Source organism: Toxotes jaculatrix, chromosome 6 (assembly GCF_017976425.1).
Source record: "Toxotes jaculatrix isolate fToxJac2 chromosome 6, fToxJac2.pri, whole genome shotgun sequence".
Lineage (NCBI taxonomy): Eukaryota > Metazoa > Chordata > Actinopteri > Toxotidae > Toxotes > Toxotes jaculatrix.
In genome coordinates this window covers 9,720,351-9,741,991 of record NC_054399.1, presented here as the reverse complement: position 1 = coordinate 9,741,991, position 21,641 = coordinate 9,720,351, and the positions used below count along the sequence as shown (strand labels likewise).

Genomic DNA, 21,641 nt, shown 5'->3' with positions numbered 1-21,641 from the left:
AGAGGCACACACAAACAAACACAAGCAGTAAAGTACGTTCGCGCAGCAGGACAGTGAGGGGTGGAGTGGCTGGCGGCTAACCAGTAAATGCGTCATTGTTCGTGGTGGTGATGGGGGGGTGACTGTAGTTCCTAAACCATTTAGTGAATGTCAACACTGAAAAGATGAAGAACACAGTGTATTTTAGTCTCTTATAATATGCATGAATGCATGGTTGTATAGGGGAAGGTACTACTGTAAGTGGTTCTCCATCTGTAACATACAGTATGCATGCAGAGACAGCAGGTAGCGTGGCTGGCTTCAGCCTGTCACAACACCTACCCTGTCCACCTCAATACTCCCCAGCAGGATCAGCCCTGCATGCTGTCTGCATTTGGATCACACCATCGCAGTGCACTGCTCTGTTCCGGCTCAGCACACCACGGTTAAGCACAGTTCAGATGCAGTTTAAAATGCCTCAGCATTATTTAACCTAGCATGGTGTCTCATTGGAATACAAGGATAAGGCCAGCTCAGGCTGCTTCACATGAATAGGACACCAGAGAAAATGTACAGCCATGTAGTAAAGACGAGGCAAAACTTTGTATTGCTAAAGCTGTCTTTGAATTCCAGCCTCAAATACAAGTATTCTTCAAGATCAAGTCTACGGTAAAAGTAATTCTCAATGTCATAACATCGATCAATGTTGCTTCACTGCTGCTGAATAATAATATAGTCATAACAATTTAACATAAGGTTATAGAAACATAAGGTTAAAGGATTCAAAGGTAAATATAGGGGACACTGCGTAATGACGTCCTCCAAACTTTGACACAGAAATCGATCCTTTAAAAAGAGCCTGAGAACAGTCTGAAAACCACAGAGATTTTATAGACAGAAACTGCCTACTGGTAGTTTATAATGACGGAAAAATAACTTGAGAAAGTGCTGCATTTGAGGCAATAAGAGAATCCATTAAAAATGCATGATAAATAGCCTCTAATGGGGTTGTAGCTAACAGAAAAAAAACAGCCTCGTGCTGATCAATTAGTTTAATGGATACATTATCTTATATATTTTAATTGTCAATTAAAACCAAGAACTCAAATGATGCATTGCTCTTGATAATGGCCTTTTAATGAGGTTAGATATTAATTTGCCTTTGATTCGTCAGCTGCTTCCAGTGTCAGTCCTGCAAATTCTACATTTGTAACGACTCAAGAAGATGCTCTGCAGCAATGAAAAGGGGCTTCTTAATAAAAATTATGTGAATTTAATCATGGCAGAGGTCTTGTAATAAAGAACATCCTCAAATAGGATTTATGTGAAGTGTGTATAAATCTAAGAAGGGTTTGTTAATGATATTATTCTGTATGGGTAGAGTATGTGTATGCACTTGCAAAAAGCTGTCATTAAATATGGTAGAGGTTTAGATGCCACTATAGCACTGAAGTGGGGGAGTGAGGAGGTGGTCTCTTAACCCACCCCCACTTTTTTTGGGAGACCTTTTGTACAATCTGACATAAATTGTATAGGGAGGTGGTCATGTTTTTCAGTGGTAAAATCACAGCTATTTCTAGTGAGTAGCTCTTTGGCGTGTTGGTGAGGTGTTATGACTAAGCCATCATTTGTGTCCTGAGGAGCAGCAGGTTGCCCAATGTGTGAGATGAGAAAATGAATGTACTTTAAGCGGGTATCCTGCCTGCTGGCCCCACTATGTAATTTCACCCCCCCCCCCCCCCTGCCCCACACACACACACACACACACACACACACACACACACACACACACACACACACACACACACACACACACACACACACACACACACACACACACACACACACACACGAGAGGATGCAAGTGAAAATTCACATAACATACCGATGCAAATTACACACAGCTATACAAATAGGGACAAACAAAAGCAAGATAGCATGGCTACACTGACTTTACAGGCATATAATCGAGTTAAACATATTTATGTACGTACATGCATGTAACTCTGTGAGGCACACAGTATGGTACACAATCATAAGCTCTAAGGTACACATAGTAAGAGACTCCAGTTGCATATTGCCTGTCATTATTTTGTGCCTTTTTGTTGTATTATGTGACTAAGAGCCCTGTACTGCAGACATGAAAGCATCTTCATCTCCTGCTATCATCAGGCAAGGCTCACACAACACACTATAGGCTCTTTGATCTAGAGTGGTAGCTACCAAATGAAACACATAGCTGCAAGAACCTTCTATTTCTCTACCTTGCAGAAGTCTATTGTTCTTAATACTATTCTCTGGAAGTGAGGAAGCTATTACTCTAAAAGTTAATTTGAACTGCTGACACTATATTGTCAAAACAGAAATTATAATGTTGTAGTTGGAGCAGAGGCATTCTGTTGTAGGGATATAACTGCCAACTTGTTCAAATTCTATTTTAAATAATTCATTTATTTGTCTTGTGTTCCTGTGTAGTTTGTATAATTCCATAAAAATAAGAACTTTGTGTAGTACATGCTGCCCAACAAATGGAAAAGGCTCTGCATGAACTTAAGGAGGCAGTCCAACAAAATGAAAAATCTTATAAAAATATTATCTGTGTAAAGGGACCTTTAAAGGCTATCTATAAAACATTTCTACTTGTTCCCACAGTCCCACACCCTGTCAGCAGTGGAGTCTGTCTGTCATGTGGAAGTCATGGGAGGACAGAGGCACCAAAAGGGAATGAGGGGGAAGCTGTAGAGGGCAGGGATCATCGGAGCTATGAGCCGGTGACGCTAACGCACCTTGAGAGGACCAGCTTCCTCTCCCCAGAAACAGGCAAATCCGTTTGGTCAGTCTTAAATTTAGTGACATTTTAAGATGAAGGTGGAGGGGAGAAAAAAAAACTTTCAATTTGTCAAAATAAATGTGTCACACTCACTGCTTCTATCCTTTCCCATCCTCTGACGTTTTGCCCCTTGCTGCTGCAGCAACTTGAGGTAGTGCTATTTTTGATGGGCCAGCGCTCCCAAACATTTGAAAAGGTGCCCTGTCACCAGCTTCATGTCAAAATATACTTTACTTACCTTAAGGAGGGGCAACTCCATAGAACTGGGGACAGGGACTTGAGTGAGTTTGCAAAAAGGTAAACACCAAGAGAACAAAAGACTACAGTGCCTCAAATACCAGCATTACAGTGAGAGCATATCATATGGCATGTATTGAGCCTGTTTAAATAACTAAATTCATAAACAGAGCCACGTCCCCCGCACACACGCATCTACTGTAGATCCCTCTCCCACTCACTCATTCAACACATCTTTCCCTCCTGGGTTGCCAAGGTAGCAGCCACTGTTGCAGTCAGGAGGCTCCCACTCTCAGTTCCCAAGGCCCTGATTCCACCAACACACACACACCGAGACACACACTTGCCCACGTAAAAGCTCAGGGACAAGAACACACACACGTAAACCACCCCCTCATGGTGGCTCCCTGAGCCTTGGGGCCAGTGGACTGCAGCCTGCAGTGTGTGGGCTGGTTGGCTGGCTGTGCAGCTGAGAAATACAAGGCAAGCTGACAGACAGAGAAGCCCCTTTAAGACTTGACTGTCACATCAGGAATGCTGAGCTTACCCTGCTCCACCTGCTTGGACTCCTTCTGAGAGCACACAGAGTAAGCAGGCCCACAAGACCTCAGCCATCCACCCCCAGCCCTGCAGCACACATGCAAGGGACAAAGGGACTATCTGGCCCTCTGCTGCCCAGGTACAATGCACTCAGAGTGGAGGGTCAGGATGTGGAACCAGCCTTCAGGCACATTCAGCCTCTGGATCTGAGGCTGACACAGGGGACACTCACAACCTCTGTGCTCTATGTAAAGGGCACAAAGAGTTGAATGAAAGGGGACAGAGGGAGTCTGAAGTGAGGGTCATGGGAGGAGCAGTGCACCCAAGCAAGCTCTCAACATGTCCAATTCTGGGTCCTAAGCAGAGGGAGGAGGAGGAGGAGATTGGGGGGCGGGAGACAGGACATTATTGGGACCTGGGACTCTGAAACTTTAATGTGTATCTGCCTGCTTGTGTCTGCACTTCTGAGCCTGGCAGCTCTCTTAATACCTGGCTTTGGAGATGTCAAATCCTTTTTTCATCTCTTTCCCTGTCAGCTTTGTTCACGCTATCTTCAGCCTTCAGCCCATTTCAGGTTCAGATAAATGCAGCCTGTATGTGAGATATAAACACTGCACCAGAACTCCCTCAGTACTATTTCAGTAAGGATTTAAAAAGTATGTACTGGTTTGTCAACACACAGAACATTATATTTGTGTTGTTTAGGTGTTTTGGAAGGTGTAATTGGATCTCGCCATAAGACAAACAGAGGGATGATAGTGAGTTTTGTTCCCATCACTCTAGTAATGATGTGAAAAACAGCTCGGCTTGCAATCTGAAGTACAAAGAGAATCAGCTTTGCTCCTGAGCATGTTGTCAATGTATATTTCAGTAGCAACAAAGAGATGTGGGTGAACTGAGGTTTATATGGTGAATATTTGATCTGCTCCACGTTAGACTGACAGACCCTGTGCAGGAGCTTAGCTCCACCCGTCTGTCCTCGCAGATCAGGGTTATATGCATATTTTATGTTTGCAATACTTGTGGGTGCACTTGACGTTCCATAACAGGAATGGAACAACAATGAAACTAATGGAAGTGTGTTGCCTGAACCACAAGGAGGTGCGTGCAAAGCAAGCCAGATCCAGAAAACCTGAGATGTTTTTTGCACCTACAGTATATGACTAGGGCGTACCTGCCCTTATGTAAGAAATGGGTTTGCGGCAGGCTTTCACATGGCACTGAAGCTGCTGTCTGTCAGAGGTGCTCCAGCTTGAACAACTCCACAGCTGACATCACAGCCAATCTATTTTTCATAGCCAACATCTGCTTGGCTTGCTTCATTGTCACTATGATTTGCATCAGCTCCCCAGATTCCATGTATAAAATGAACACATTGAAGGTGACTAGAGTACTCTGTACAAAAGGTTTCAGTCAGCGTGCTTTAGGATGATGTCTTTAAGGGTTTTGGTGTAGAGATAAGAATTATTTTATCTGCATAAACCAAAAAAAAAAAAATGCTGTTATTAAAAGCTATTAAAATATGAACAGTGTTTGCTGTGAAAGGTTGGCAATCAGCAAATGTTGTGGCTACCTGAGGAAAGAAGGAGCACAGGCAGCCAGAACAGGGCAGACACATAGCAGCTGGTAACATGGTAAACTGTTTACTCAACAAGAAAGTAAAATATCCTGTCTATCTCCAGAGAAAAAGGCGACTGAGATTTTGGCTACTGTAATTATTGGTGCAACATGAGAATGCACAAGAAAATGGTTGACCATATAAAAATAACCCCCCTGCCCCAAACCACCACCACTCCCCTCCCCAATGCAATCAATTCTTGTTCCAGCATGAAAAGCTATTTTCTTCTCCTCCATGTCATTATGAAAACAAATGCATTCATTTCTCCAGCAGAAATGCAGCTGATGCAGAAAAATGATCCCGAAAAATGACTTACTGACAAGGATCAGTCAATTCCATTTCTTTATGTGTGTGTGTATGCCTGTGTGCATGGGTGTGTGTAGATATTCATGAGTGCTGATTCAGTGTATTGCTTGGCCCACATGAATTTGTCCAAGCTCTCCAGAAGGGTGTGTGTGTTTATACTAACATCTCAGTAAGGACTGGCTGCTTTCACTGTTGTTCAAGATGTGCGCTTTCCGACTTGCAATTTTTAGCTTAAATAGACGTTTTGCTTCCTTTTAATAAAAAAAAAGAAAAAAACATTAACAAAAGTGCTGCGCGTGGAACCATCTATAGTGCCCAGTGTCTCAAAGCCATCATGTCCTTGATGTAAGCATTTGTATATGTTGTGTTCTCTCTGCCTGCAATGCAGGAGGACAAATGCTACAAAAAGCTACTACAATATACACACTTAATTCAAACAACTGCTTAAGTGCTTAAGATACCTTCTCTTAAAGAGACAGGAAATTCACAGGTGGAGGCCTGCGGCTTATGTGCAAGTGTGTGTGGGCTGCAGCTAGGTGCGTGTAAGCTAGCCTTAAATAAAAGATTAACCTGCATGTCCCTGGCGTGTTATGAGAGCACCAGGCAGAGATAGTTGTGCAAGCAGGCAGGCAGGCAGGCAGGCAAGCAGGCAGGAAGGCAAGCAAGCAGGCAGGAAGGCAAGCAAGCAGGCAGGCATGTGGGGAGTAAGAAAGACACCCAGAGGTAGCTTTAGTACCAGCTGAAGTCAGCCAGGGTGACAGACGGAGCTGGAGTGTCTACGCCTGCCCGCACCCGCTCGAGCCTCACGCCACCCTGGCGTCATTGAAGCTGACAGGAGCAAGTCCACAGGAAGCTGAGAGGACGCTGAGGACCTGTCTGTCTCTCCTACCTCTGAAAAGCTCGTGTGCTCACACCTTGTCAGCAAACACTCACAGGTTACTCAAGACGCACACACTGATAGGAAACAGATCGTGAGATGCAAGCAAACAAACAGTGATGAATGCTTGCTACGAGTGAGTGGATCTGGCTGCATTTCAAAAATAATAAAGCTGAAAGAAAACTACTGTAAAACATGACATGTAACCACTCTTGTGGCAAGTACATCGAAGAAAGTGGCTTGAATCAATGAATCCATTGGTGGAATACTTTGGTGTTGTAATGATAAAATACTGAAACTATTTTCCAAGTACGTTTTTGTAAAATGCAGTTCATTTATTTATAAGGCATGAAGGAAGCAGGGCCTTATTATTTCCATCATTATGAATAATATGTAGCTACAGAGCACTAACTATCCTCAAGACATTCAAAAGTTTCGTTCTGAAATTTCTGTAAAAACGGTAAAAAATGGTAAAAAAAAAATCTTTTTTCCTCTCTGTCATGACTTACTCATAAATCTTGATTAAAAAATGGCAGAAATTGATCCTTCTTACATTACATTTACATTTATGACAGACAAGAAGGTGTGCAGGTATATGTATCAGCCTCAAAAAATTCTCTGTACTCTTCCCACCATCTTTCTCTTTACCCTTCCCTCTCATAAACCTTAGTCTGTTAATGATTTGGATGACTACTAGAGAGTATGACGCCTCTTGGCATTCCCTGCTGGAGAAGGGGATCTGTGCTTTGTTAGCCTAAAAGTTTGCACAGGTAGAGCAGAACAGGTATACACCACAGGGGGAGATGGAGGGAGGGCAGGATTTATTTATAACTTTTTGTGTTGATGCTAAGTCATCAGAGAGGCCTTGTAGTGCCGAGCAGAGAACTACCCTAAATGGTTTAGAAGTGAGCGAACAAACATTTCTACCTCTCTTTCACAGTCCCCATTTAGGGCCTGCGCAGGTTTACAGCAATTCTGTTCGTTTTTAAAGTCTCTCCAAATATCTGCTGTTAGCTTGGTTCCTCTGCGCTGCTTGGCAAATAACACTTAAAGGGAAAATCGGGTGGAGAGAGAACATGGTGATGGTGATGATGATAGCATGTGGTATCCCAGTATTATTTTTGTACACACCATCCTCCATTATCCTGGTGTATCTGACTCTCAGGCTCCATTTTGTGGCCCATTACGGAGGAAGAGGAAGATGGTTCTAAAGAGGAATCATAGAGCTGCAGAAATATGCTTCAAAGAACAAGAGAGCAGAAGGAGGCAGGAGTAGCTGGGCCAGTGGCCATCTCTGGTTTACAGTCATCACTATTGGCCTTTTAGTTGTGCTTAATCTATTACAGGAAATCTAATTCTGTGATTATATATCTGTGTATGTGTGTGTTCACTCTCCTTGTCTTGCTTGCCAGCCAGCTATCCGAGAATGGCTTGGTGATCTCTACTGCCTGCCTGCCTGGTGCTCTTTAATGAGATTATCAGGAGAAGAGTGTCAGTAAGTAGGATCTAAAATGAAAGCCATTATGGAGCATTATCACAGAGCTACGCCACCCCAAACCCCCCCACCCCACCCCACCCCCCTGATCCATCTGCTGTATGGCCTCCCACACAGCCACTACGCCCAGATTACAGCCACGATTAGCACAGTGAAGTGCTGCTTAATTTAAACACCTCTGGAGAACATGTGGCACTTTGCTGCATTGCTGAGTTGCAGCGCTTGAACATACACAGGGGGAAGAGATGGATTTATCCCCGTGGAAGACAACGCATGCAGTGATTCCTCTCAATCACTCAATTTGTGATGCTCGACCAAGGGTCTGTGAACACGTGTGAACTATTCATGTCATGTTTAATTCTTTACCTGTGTGGCTACATTCAACGCACAGCATATGGTCAGACTGCTATATCTACACCTACCTTTGATTTTTTTTAGCAGTATGTAAACAGGCATCTAAGCTGTCGGGTTCATCTGTCTGCCTCTTTTGAACTGTTTTCCTATTCTTACTAAAAGATTCTGACAGGCAAGCAAAGGCACAAAATAAATTAACATTTTGATTACAAACAATCTTTACATGTGGTTTGTTGACAATTTGTAACTATGTGTGTAGACAGAGTATTATGCTTCACAAGCAGGATGCTGTAGTGAAAAGGAAGTCCAGTATTAAAGTCCCGGGATCAAGCCAGTTGAAACTGTGAGAATAGAAAGCAAGCATCTCAATCCCTTCCAGCGCTTCCCTTTCTTGAGTCCTTTGGAGGAATTGTTTTTGGGGACTACCAAATCAGCACACATTATACTACTGATTTCACTGTGGGTGATTTTCATGTTTTTGTAAAAAACATGCTCCTGTATGGGTTGAGACAATCCAATAAACTCTGAGTTTATGATATCTTTTCAAGACCGATTAGATACACCTCAAATTATACAATGGCTATTTTCTTAGTTCATAAAAAATGTATGTCTTGGGAAACACAGGCAGCAATACTGTGCTACAACTTATGAACAGTTTCCATTCTTCACCTGTGATCTTGTCGCGAACCAGCTTGCAGGACTCGATCTCACCGATGCTACCGAACAGGCTGCGGAATTCCTCCTGGGTCATGTTTTGGGGCAGGTAGTTGACAATGAGGTTGGTCTTGCTGTCGTCGTTTGTCGGGCCAGTCTGCATGGGCGAGGGGCAGCCGCGGCTGTTGGTGGTCGGCCCGTTGGCTGTGGTGCCTCCTCCACTGGGGCCATTTGTCACTGGAGCTTCCATGTTACTGATAATCTGGAGCAGGGCAAAGAGTAGGAGGAGAGGCAAGGAGAGGAACCGTGGAGAGAAAGGGCAGGGAGGAAGAAGAGGAAGGGAGACAGAATTCATTAGCAAAAGCTTCTGTACTACACTTAAAAAATTTGGAACGCTGAATATGTAGCAAAGCATACAAGACTCTTCCAAAAGTACTTTTCTAAAAAGCATTAAGCCAGATCAACACTCTGGATGAGGAAGGCCTTTAAAAGCCTGTTTCCAGATACTGCAAAAATGTATTGAAAACATTTTAAACGAGCTTTGTACATACATTTGCTTAATTAATTTGCTTAATTAATTATTGCTATATGGCAGTAGAATGTATATATCTGTCTGGAATAGTTCTACACATTCCATTTTTACATGTAGGTAGGTTTGGGTGACACAACTATATCTATTAAGAGTGAGAGATGACAAAAGTTTGTCAGCCATCGGCGTCGTTGCCAGGTCTTTTTGGGCAGTGCTGTAAATCAGTGAGCAGGACTGCTTCACATCAGTATTGGATTTACAAGATTTTGTATCTGTGATGAACTGCTTTGATTTTTCAGGTATTTTATTAGTAATGCTGTGATTTTCTAACTGAAACCAGAGTAAATACTTATAGATCATGCTGCAACAGCTGAAAAGTAGTTTTCAGGAATGCCAGTGTTCCATGAAGGAAGGCTTGTGAGCAGTTGCTAAATTATTAACTAGGTGTAAATTACATCTTATATCATGATGACATATATCTTCAACATTTAATCAAAACATTTCTAAACCCTAATATGGAATAACAAACTAAACATATAGTGAACAGATTGCACACATCAATAAACACCGAGAAATACAACACTAGACACAGAGAGGATAAACAGCTACATATTCATGAAGACAGTAAGAGGCGTCTCTAGATAGTTCTGGGGACAGCAACAGGGGCAGCCCTTCAGCTAGCTATCTGAATGCTGATGCTGCTGCTGTGACAGAGAGAAGTTTTCGCTTTCTTATCTGGTATTGCAGAGCATCTCAGGATCAGTGTGTTCAAAAAGGAACAGTGAGCTTGGTGTAAGTGTGAGAAAACAGCAAAAATCAAAAGGTGAGAGCCAGTGAGAGTCAAAAGTCGGAGGAGGGGGGACATAGGTTGCACTTTGCTTCTCTACCAGAGCACTCTGATACATATTTAATACAAATGCTTATTCAGAGCGAGCATTACTCTCCAACAAAAGGAATGTGCGAAGTGAAATTATTCATAGATTTGCATAAAAAACATTTGTTTGATCAAATTAATGGCTCTTGTTGCGTGTGTGTGTGCGTGCGGGGGGGGGGGGGGGGGGGGGGGGGGGGGGGGGGGGGCAGTAGACAACTAAATCTAATCACTAAATGGTGGAAGGATAAAACACAAGAAAGAAGATGGAGGCACTGTAATAAAAGGCATAGAGAGCGTCATTCTGTCTTGACTCACGCTTGACTGAACAGGAGACTGTAAACTGACTTAACAGAATGTTCGTTAACGTGGTTTATTGTGTTTTTAATGTCCTGCAGTGTTCCCTTGCACTGATATTAGATCCTGTGGTCCCTTTATTTTAACACAATTTGAATATTGTGTTGTCTTACTGTTAGTAGCAGTTGTATTTCTGATCATGCATAAATAGTCATGATAGACTACAGCAAAGTCCTGAGGAAAAAAAACTGCCTGTCCATGTCCGTGCCCATTTGAGCAGTTCCAATGATGCTGATGCACAAGCTCTGTAATGACCCAACATGCTGAAATCCAAATTAAGATGCGCATATACTTTAATCTGATTCAATCAAAATTTTAAAGTCATCACTCAGATCTCTCCCTTTCCCCTCTTCAACCATTCAGCTCTCGGTCTATTTTTAACTATTCTAAAGTACACGCAGACAGGCTGCACTTGAAAGCAGGGCTGGTTTTAGCAAAGGAGAAACGGCACACGAGTCGTGTTTCGCTCTATTTCTGGATTTTCAAATGACTGGACCTGTGTTCTAATAATACATCTCAAAGCAGAATTTAAAAATTTCCCAGTTTGTCCAGAAATAGTTTTCAAAACCATTTTAGACGTTTACAGTGCGTGTACTTTTTGGCTTTAATCACTTTAACTTTTATCTATTACCTACGTGTAGTGATAAATGAAACAGGGGGCAAACAAATAACTCTTTAGTTACCAAACAACCACTACCAACATGTTAATACTAACATCAATATGATACTATTTAATAAAATAAAAATGTGCTATTTATTCAGAACAGAAATTTATGTTTATTTATGTTTCAAGATTACTGATATGTACATGATCTCAGTGTGGTTCAGCACAACTCATTTCAAGTACACATAAATGTGCAACTGTTTGGAGAAAAACTATATTACTATATTGGTGATTAAGTTTACCTCTAAATCACTATAATCATGTCATGGGATGGGAAAAAGGGGGCTTACATGGGTTGAAGCATCCATGTTTTTTGGCTTCAGGAAGACCTTTAAAACAAGGCTGTATTTCTTATTATTTTGTCTTCTTCTTTTCCTCCAACTACGTGTTTAGGAGCAGTACCAACAAAATGTCACTGCTGAATCTGCTTCAATCCTCTCATTTTACACACATGCACGCACACACTTCCATGCATTCGTACTCTGTGGCATCTGTAGTGAGTGCAAGAAGAGCACATACTCAAATACACACACACACATACAGAGAGAGAACAATGGTCCAATCCCACAGCAGAAAACAAACAGACAGGGAGATGTCTGAAAGCTCTCAAGATGAGAGCTGCATGCAAATTGTTCTTTTGACAGTATCCTTCCCTAATCACTCACCACTCTACCACAACATAGATACAGAGACAAACCAAGAAAGACAGAGGGGCAGAGAGAGAAAGAGAGAGAGAGAGCAGAGTGGAACGAGAGAATAGTATCTAGCCATAACAGAGTTGATTGGAGAGGGCCTTATTAAATCTGTTTACATTCCCTGCTGGGCTCCATTCTGTCAGAAAGACTTTCAACTCCATGGGACGTTTTCTGAGGAGTTTTTACACCAAAATGGCTGCCTCTAATTAACAGGGACCTGCCGAGTCCCAGTGGCCAATTATATTCCTCTCCTTGTCCCTGCCCACCAGCACTTGAGCTGCTCAGCAGTCCACTTCATGTTGGTTGCGAACACTCTAGCTGTCCCCTGCTCTCCCACTGTGGAGCCTGGTGCTGTGGACAGAACTCGCTGCATGTCCTGCTGACTGGGTACAACACACAGCTCTCTCAGGCTGTCAGCCTCAAGATGCAGCCTCTTTTACTCACAAGTTAAAATGCTACTTGTGTAGGACACAGAGCCAGCACTGGGCTTCTAACTAAAAGTAATACACGTAGACAGTGTGCAGTTGTTGGAAATATATGATACAAATGTGTGAGAGGGCAAGCGATTGAATTTAGAATAAATGTTTGCTGTTATAAGTTGAAAGATGCCCTGAGGTCAAAACCGGCATCTTAAGAATGATGAATCGATTCAGCTTGACTCAAACAGTGCTGAAGCTACAGCTGCTATAAAGCAAAGTGCATGGGAGGGACCTATTACTCTGAAAATTTTAGAGGGTGTTTGAATGCTCAGTATGGGAGAGAAAGAGAAATTAGAACCAGGATAGCAGTGAGAAACTCAAGTAAAGTCTCGATGTGTCTGGAGGAAGGTAGAGATCAATTAGAAATGCCCATGGCTGCAGCTTTGCATGTATTAATGAAGGCTAAACACCACAACTGATTTATAACGGATGTGTTTTAACTACTAAAACGTCAATATGCGCATATAAACTGAGAAAATACTAGACAGGAGAGTGCAACATTATGTATTGGCTTCCACAGACATATACAAAGGTTAAACATGTCAGCAGCTGAATAATGGCTTTTCACTCATCCCTGCACAGATTCCTCTACCCTTGCAACCCCAGTCCTCCGCCCCGTCCTCCGTCTATTGCCCCAACCATGAATCTCTGCTCCAGTTCCAACTGTCTCAGTCAGCAGCATCACCACCAGAGCTTATTTATATAAACACAGTACAATATCAGATCATATTACTTCATGGGTGTGTAAAATGGCTGGGCCATCCATTTGGCAGCAGTAGTCTCCTTACCATCTTTGGCTGTGTCAGCAATCCCTTCTCTGCCCAGCCCTGGAGCTGTGGGAGCTCTGCCTGACGCCACTGTGTCTCTGTCGACCCCTATGGAGCGGAGCACAGGGAGGGAGGGACGCACAGCCCACCGTCAACATCATACACTCACTTTGCAAGGTTAGGGTTGTAGTGGGATTTAGGGAGTGGAGGGGGAGTTGGGGGTGTTGGGGAAAATGGCGGCTCACTAGAAAAATACAGTTACACCTTTATAGTCATTCCACCAGTCAAACTAAAACAAAGACAGGTGGCTCAGGAGTTTTTGTTTTTGGAAATTCTGGCTGGTTGAGATGAGCGGTTTGTCAGTGGGGAAGAATAAATTGGGGTGGTGATTAAGATTTGGAAAACTGTGTGGCTCAGATTGTTGGGATATTTCTTCATCAAAAGGGTAAGATAGAAATTAGGTTAAAGATATTATTTTTTCAGTCTTTTTTAATATCTGAACACCTTCATGGCAGACTGAATAAAAGTGCATGTGTGTTGAAGGCAGCAGATTGGTGTGGTGACTGCAATGACCTTGGCAGAGTTTATAATGAGGGTTTCCCTCTTGCTCTCTGTGGGTAAACAAGCCTGTGGTTTAAGAGACAGAAATGCCACAAATGAGCAGGAAGTCTGTTCACTAGCTCTCCAGAGCAGGGGGCTTAAATGCCTGCAGCTATCTATGGATGCTACATGCAGCCAATTTAGCAAGAGAGGAGGAAGAGAGGAGGGATGACCTCTGCCTTCATTTACTCCTTCAGAGAGATGAAGAGAGGGAGTGAGGGATCAGATGGGAGGAGGAAGAAAAGGCAAGGGCTGAGTAATGGGGAAGACACTTCCAATACTTCAAAGAAAGGGAGACAGAAGTGGGGGAGGAGAGCGAGAGTCTGTACATGTTCTGTTGTCAATGTGTCTTGTAAACTTAGGCAGGAATGCATAATGGAGGTCTAAATGAGACTGAACTGTCAGCTTGAAAGGGAAAAAGAAGATACAGTGGGGCAGAGAGGTCAGGTTAGAAAAGAGGACAAGGAATATTGTTTGTACTCACTGATAGGTAATGGTGAATATTTTTGGGATGATCATATAGAAATATCAAGTTGAGAGCCACCTTTGTTTTAGTCTGGTGTAGACCAAAGGGTTACTGTTGAATAATGGCAGTAGAAAATATAAAAACACTTTCTATTCTCTATCTGACTGGGACAAATTGCTGGGAAGCATATTAGGTTTTTGTGTAAATTCAAAAACTACTGCATGTTAACATTTTCAAGTTTTTAGCGGTGTTACCTCTACCTAAGTGTGCCAAAGCTAGTGAGGTGTATTTATAACCATCTGGAAAAAGCCAGGAGTGGACAGTGCCAGGGATAACTACACCCCCATGGCTCAGGTGCCCACGCTAGTTACAATTTGTAGCCACCATACAGTATAGTGAACCAAGATTCAGCTCATCAAGAGGGTAGTGGACAATATACTGTATGGCCTGCATGTTAGAATGACTTTTCTCATTCATTAAGCGTAACGTTGAAAAGCTACCCTGAAAAAAGGAAATGTTAGGCAGAGGTGAAACATCAAAAGCATTTTTCACCCATCCTGCAAAGCCATCATTTTACATACTGTGTCAGTGCTGAAGTGGATGGTGTGCCGCAGCAAGCAGACAGGGCAGTGTTATCGTAGCATGTACAAATGTGGTGATAGAAATGTAAGAAGCAGCAAGCAGATGTATATGAGTCTCCATTTCAACAAATTTCAGCAGCTAACGTATAGTGCAAGGGAGCATAATGTCGGCAAAAGGAATATTACATTTCTTAGAAGTGCACTTAAGTCTCTGCATCCCATTTTCAAAACACTACTGAGTGCTCAATATTCAATGCTCAACCATTCAATAAAACAAACAGTCTCAGGCGCAACACACACACGCACACACAATTTCATCTTTCTTCATATTCTCGCTGTCCTTGCTTTTATCACATGAACACACACATGTGCGTCTTCCGATAAAATCTCAAATAACATTGGAATAAGGGTGCAATGCAATTACATTCGCCAACCATTGAGATGAAAAACCGCTCATGGATACATTTTCAATTATTCAGGGAATACATTTCAGTCAGTGCTCAGATGCTGGGAAAACTTATTATATAATCAATACACTCTATAACACCATTAATATTTGATGCCACAAAAGTGCTTCCTGTCTCCTTGGGCTCCTAGCCAGTGGTGTCTGGGTACTGCAGTCAAACAGGACAAGCCTTATCCGCCTACAGCAAGGGATGGGAGTATACATTTGTTTTCCTCTAACAGCTGAAAATACCAAAGGCAGAGACAGCTTTCTTTTAGATTTACTGTATATGATTCTATTTTATGAGGCATTCTTCCATAGTGTGCACAAAGATTATCTTCCTCTCCTTCTTCACATCCAACACTAACGGTATGAGCTAAAATTTAGATGACCATTGAATTTTTGTCTTCCTTTACTGTCCTTTTCACCTTCGTCACTTCTCTGCTGCTTTTACACCATAAAACCACCACTTTATATTGCTGTCCTCTTGCAGGCTTTCCTCCCCCTTCTCTTACAGAGCTTAGACAATCAATTTACCCTGACTTGGCCAGGATAGATGGAGGCTGAAGAGACTGCAGAGTAGACAGTATGCTGCAGGATCTCTTCACTGATAGACATGCTGCCTGGCAGCTACAAAATGGAGCCAGCATGCAACCATCTGACTTGTGAGACTTCGCCTCACCATCTTGCTTCAGAAATTATTTGTTTATTTCCTTATGCATTATGCATCTGATTTTAATTTTTTTAAACACTCTTTGGCTTGTTAAAATGAGAAAATACAGTAACATAAAATTATGTGACAGAAAACATTACCTAATTCTAATTTACTGTCAGATGCACATACTTTAGTACTGACAATTTGCTCCATATGTCCCCTTCTTTCTGCCACAAAGTGGCCACACCAAATACTATTTAACTCTGACTAAAACTTCCCCTTAGTCCCCCAAAGTGATACTGAATTGGAGCTCCTATCAAACTGACTGAGACACAAAGAGATTAATACGACTTTACTATCTCGGCTTCTCGGCCAGTCAAGTTCCCTGTAATGCTCTCTGTGCTATTGATTTTTATTTTTCTCTCTCCTCTCCCTTTATTCCTGGCCGTCTCTCTCTCACCATTTCTCCACCTCCACCAGCATCTTCCGAGCTCTGAAATGTCCTGCAGGTCAGACGGATGCTGGGCCGGATCAATCAGGGAAAGTAATCTGGGACGCTTCATGCACGCAAGCACACACACACATACACATACACACACACAAACACATCACAGATACTCCCCAGCATATATACACACACACGCGCCCCTCCTCTGTTGCACTCTGGCCTGCCTGCCTCCAGTCTCATCGATCTGCATCTACTTTACCAAATGGATTCTTCTCTTCTTCTATCCTCCTCCTCTTTTCTCTCTGTGTGACTCGGAATTATAAATGTTGCAGACAGCGCAAGATGTGTATGTAAGCAATTTTTCATTTAACTTTGACTCGACTTTTTTCCCCCTCTCTTCTTTCTCTTTTGTGATGTTTCAGTGTTCACTGAGATCGATGCAGCTTTCCCACACGCTTCCTCACGGCCCTTGGGTAATCGGAATATATTTGTGTGAGGTCAGAGGTTGGAAGATGACAGGATACAGCCAATTGCTGAGGGGTACATCAGATATGATCTATGTAATCATATCACGATTTATATTTCAGAGACATTTGTAGGATGAGTTTGTTCTTATTGTAAAATGTTATATATATAATGTATTGTTTAGTTGCGCTTGTTTCTGAAGGCTAAGGAGTGCAGCACAACAAAGCTTTGGCCACATTTTGCATTTTACACAAACATAACTGAAGTGATGAAATGCAGTTTAATTATTTTTATCGAAAAACTTTTCTTTAAAACTACACCCTGCATGGCTGCATCATTCGAGGACAATGACACTGAAGACCTGCAGTGCTCCACACAAAAGATAGTCACATTCTCTCTCACGCACACAGACAAAATACACACAGACAGACACACACACACACCACAGTCTCCTTTGCTCAGCCAAACTGTAGGCGGAACTGAAGCCATTTGTCCACTGGCTGAATCCCAACTCTGCACCAACGCATGCAGAAAATTGGTGAGCATCTTGACTCTGGAGATGACACTTCAATTTGTGCAGCTCTAGTGACTGGTGCTCTGCAGTTCCTCCCTTGTGGGGGTGTGAGATCAGCTGGACACCTGCCTAGCTGTTTGGCTGAAGCCTGGAGCACGGGGACTGGGCCTTGGAATTGAAGGCCTGGCCTTGCCTGTCAGCCCAAGTCCCTGTCCCTCAGCCCCAGCCCTATCCTGGCCTCTCAGGTCCTCATCACAGTTCCCCTAGTTTCACTCCTGTGCCAGGAACAGTCCCTTGATTGACGCCCCTGACCCCTATTTCTCTATTCAATCCTCCGCTGCAAATCAACGCAGTGCCATCATCCCAACAGCAGTCTTCCCTTGAACAGCATCAAATCCACATCAACAGCTTGCCAGCCCTTGTTCCAGTTCTAGATGCTGCAGCCAGCACCTCAGCTTCCAGCTCAGTCAAATCAGCAAGATGTCTCTGCTGTGCATCGCTGTCTGTCCTGCTGTAATCCCTGGGTGTGATGGATGGGACTGATCACTGTTGAGGCCCTTAGCTAGGACATTCTGGTGGATTAAAGAGGCTAAATCATCATCTCATCCCCTACATGGAATCCCATCCTTAATTAAATGTCATTAATGTGGTTAAAGGTTTTAGCGGAGATGATATCTATCTAGCATGTAGGACCTATTCAAGTATTAGCCGTGTTTCTGTGGGTGGTAAAGACAAAAGACATTAAGAAGTGAGTTAAAACAAAGCAGGAGAGACAGGAGGAACACTGTCAGCCTACAGTAGGCCTACATCACGCCTGTCATTTAACATGACATAAAAGGTTGATGCTTCCCAATAGGACCCTTTTTTTCCTCTCTCTCTCTCTCTCTGTTCCCTTTTTCATAACACAAATATCACGATTGCCACGACTATGTTAAGATCTAACCTGGTTACATTTACTCACTGTGACTGTTCTCAGAATAAATACAAGTGACACTGCAACGAAACAAAAGCATTGTGATGACAAAAACCTGCACTACTTTGGATTGCATTTTAGAGAATAGCTTGTGTTTCCGTGCGGTGCTCATTTCCGTGTCGAGCTGAAGTAGCTTTTAGCTGGGTAGGGACAGAAGGATAGAGGATGCAGAAACAGACAGTGAGGCAAGGAGAGCAGGCAGGCTGATCCATCTGAGTCAGCACCATGTGTCATGAGCGAGGACACCACCTCCACAAGTAGCTGGCAGGTGAATGCGGCCATGCACCTGTGCAGGCAACCGGCAATTTTAGTGATGCTGGCTCCTATCTTTAGCAAAATACACTAAAATACACAAGCACATACATAAACACATCCAAACATGCACAAATGCACAGATTCACTCAACTCAGCTACTCAACTATACACTATTCCTGTTCCCACCTGCATGTATTAGGTCAGAAATAAGCAATTCAGCAGGGCCATGCTATTGCAACCAACTATAAACAACTGCATGCTCCTCACTTGCTCACGCCTCCAGTCATGCTTGCTGTATGTATAAAAAAGGCCTTGACGAACAAGATAACTGGCTAAAGCAACCTTCCCAAAAGGGGAAAGCAGCAGAATAAGAAACTTGTAAACTCCTCTGACTGAACCTAATTTTCAGTAAATTCACAGTGGGAGTTCTGATTAAAACTAGTTTGAGGCTGGAAGTGGTAATATTGTCTTTGTTGAGCAGGTATTTAAAAAGCTATAAACAGCCTGGAGGTGCACGATAAGAACAAAACCTACAGCACAGCACTTACACAGAGAACAAGGGAGAGAGAGAGGAATACTGGCCTGGCTGCTAAGCAGAGGCAGAGCTCTTCCTAATCTAATCACTGTTTCCCCCATCAGCTGCATCTCAGACACAGCCTGCCTGTGTGTATGTGTGTGTGTCTGTGTCTGCCTTGCAGCAAAGGCACAGAGCTAAATCACACAGACACCAACCGACCGTTGTACTCAAGAATTCATTCCACAGCCTTGGGTACTGTGTGAGGGTGTGTCTGAGTGTATGTTGGTGTGTGTGTGTGTATGTGTGTGTGTGTGTGTGTGTGTGTGTGTGTGTGTGTGTGTGTGTGTGTGTGTGTGTATGTGTGTGCCTAGCTAATCTGGTTATTGATTCAGCTCTGAACCGGAGCTCATATAATCAAATAGCTGCAAGGGAAAAGGACAGCCGTCCGTCATCTGTCTTAATGAGTAAACAGTTTGATGGAGGCAATGAATAACTCGAAACTACATGTAGATGTAGAAGAGCTACTACATCGCTGATAGAGAGACAAGCTGAAACTTTCTATCCTTCCTCTAGGAAATCTCTTGACAACCTTCTTCCTATGCTGAGTGACGTGATCAAATATCAAATTATTTCATTTCTTTTCTCATACGATGGGTATCCTTTTTGGTCCTTGCTATAGTCATAAGCCAGGGGTCATTTGAATAGTTAGCTACGTTAATCATTATGTAAACCAGATTTCTTTGTGCTTGGAAACCTTTTTTTTTTTTTTAACTTGCAGTCATTCCAACAACTAAACTAATTCTATTACTTTCCAAACACTATAAAGTTGCTTTGTACTAGCCATTACACAATCAATTTGGAGTTTGACTTGAGAATTTATAGTGAGCCAATCTTCTGTGAAAATCTAATCTCAGTGTAACTTGATGTGAGAGTGCTGCAATCAGAAATGGCTCCTACTGCAGCAGGAGGAGAGAAGTGTGAGACACAAAAGCCTAAACGTATACCAGCGTGGCTAACAGACGAGGCCCGTGGCACACCAGCTAAACCATTAAGTGTGGCGTGCATTCAAACAAGAAGATTAATCCCCCCTACCGCCGTACAGTGCAGGGTAATTGAAAATGCCCACAGGAGACTATCTCTGCACATATACTATAGCATGTGCCAGGGAGGCAACATATAGAAGACAGTGGCTGATTGCCATAAAAAATTCTACAACAGCGTTTTAGTTTGACAGCGTGTGCCAGAGAGCCGATAGATGTGCGCTATGAGATAGTGTAAATCTTTCTCTCTGCTGTTCCCATTTTTTTCCTACCCCTTTCTTTTGCCTGACTTTTACGAAGCGATAGCTTTTTTAGATGAAGTCTGTCAGCTTCAGCATTATGATCTTTATGTACAGTGGTCTTTATTTTTATGAGGCACTGACCGCAATTGACTTGCAGATGGACCTTCCATATCCCCTCTCCTGAGCTGTGGGATTTTCCAGTGTCTTGGTATACAGCACAGAGCAAGATCAGCCTTTTTTGCCTCTGTTATTGTTTCTATTGATGAGCTAAGGCAGGCTAAAGGATGTCGTGAGGGAGGCTGTGTCTGTAGGCCCTAAAGTGTCTATTACCAAGCACAATGGTGCCATTTTGTAGCATGTTCAGTTGCATGTTCAATCTATAATTCATCTGGTTACAGAAATATATAAATGTTTAATATGTCAGAGGCCCGTCGAAAGCATGACCTTGAAACGTCCTTTAAACATCACACAGCAGCAGTGCTGGGGCCAGTCAAGCTGCCAAAGCCAAACAACAGGCAACATGCACACACACACACACACACACACACACACACACACACACACACACACACACACACACACACACACACACACACACACACACACACACACACACACACAGCCTGTCTGCCTGCTGATGCTTTCCTTTCTGTTCTCTTTTTTCCTGGGATGCAAAATGCAGATGAGACGAGTCAGCCGCTAGTGCACAGTCTCAGGAGAAACTGCCACTCAAATCCAAACATCTGTATGAATACCAAAACACACAGGGTACAGTGGTGGATGAGAGAAAGAGAGGGAGGAAGGAAGAGAGAGAGAGAGACTGAGAGAGAGAGAGAGAGAGAGAGAGAACGAGAGAGAGAGAAAGAATGAGTGGTAAAGTAGCTAAGAAAGCCAGTGTTCCTCTCTCCTTCTCTATCTTTGACTGAACAAAGAGCTATATACACATGAATACCTCTTTCCTCCCACTGTATTTTCCATCGGGATATTTATTCTGAAAAGCAGCGATGCACAACAAGGGCTCGGTCCTGTGTTTGCTAGTGGGCTGAGGCACTAACACTCCCCAGCTGATTATGTGTCTGTCTGTAGCAGTTTGAGCTGCTGCCAAAGGAATTAGGTCTAGTATTTGTGAATGCTGCTCCCCTCACAGCAGAATGCCTTGCCATGCCTCTCAGATTTCTAGCTTTTTAA

General features: G+C 43.0%; 1 protein-coding gene across 2 annotated transcripts in view; it reads right to left on the bottom strand.

Moving 5' to 3' along the window:
• elavl4 (ELAV like neuron-specific RNA binding protein 4) overlaps positions 1 to 21,641 on the bottom strand; it is a 71,106-nt gene that overhangs the window by 28,575 nt on the left and 20,890 nt on the right. The window contains exons 3-4 of one of the 2 annotated variants that reach the window (XM_041040232.1): positions 13,274 to 13,360; positions 8,906 to 9,152 (exon numbers count right to left, since the gene is read on the bottom strand). In XM_041040232.1, the coding sequence (XP_040896166.1) occupies positions 8,906 to 9,152; positions 13,274 to 13,360 (334 nt within the window). Of the gene's footprint in view, positions 1 to 8,905; positions 9,153 to 13,273; positions 13,361 to 13,903; positions 13,913 to 21,641 lie in introns of those variants that run through there. The other variant, XM_041040233.1, reaches the window with a different exon arrangement.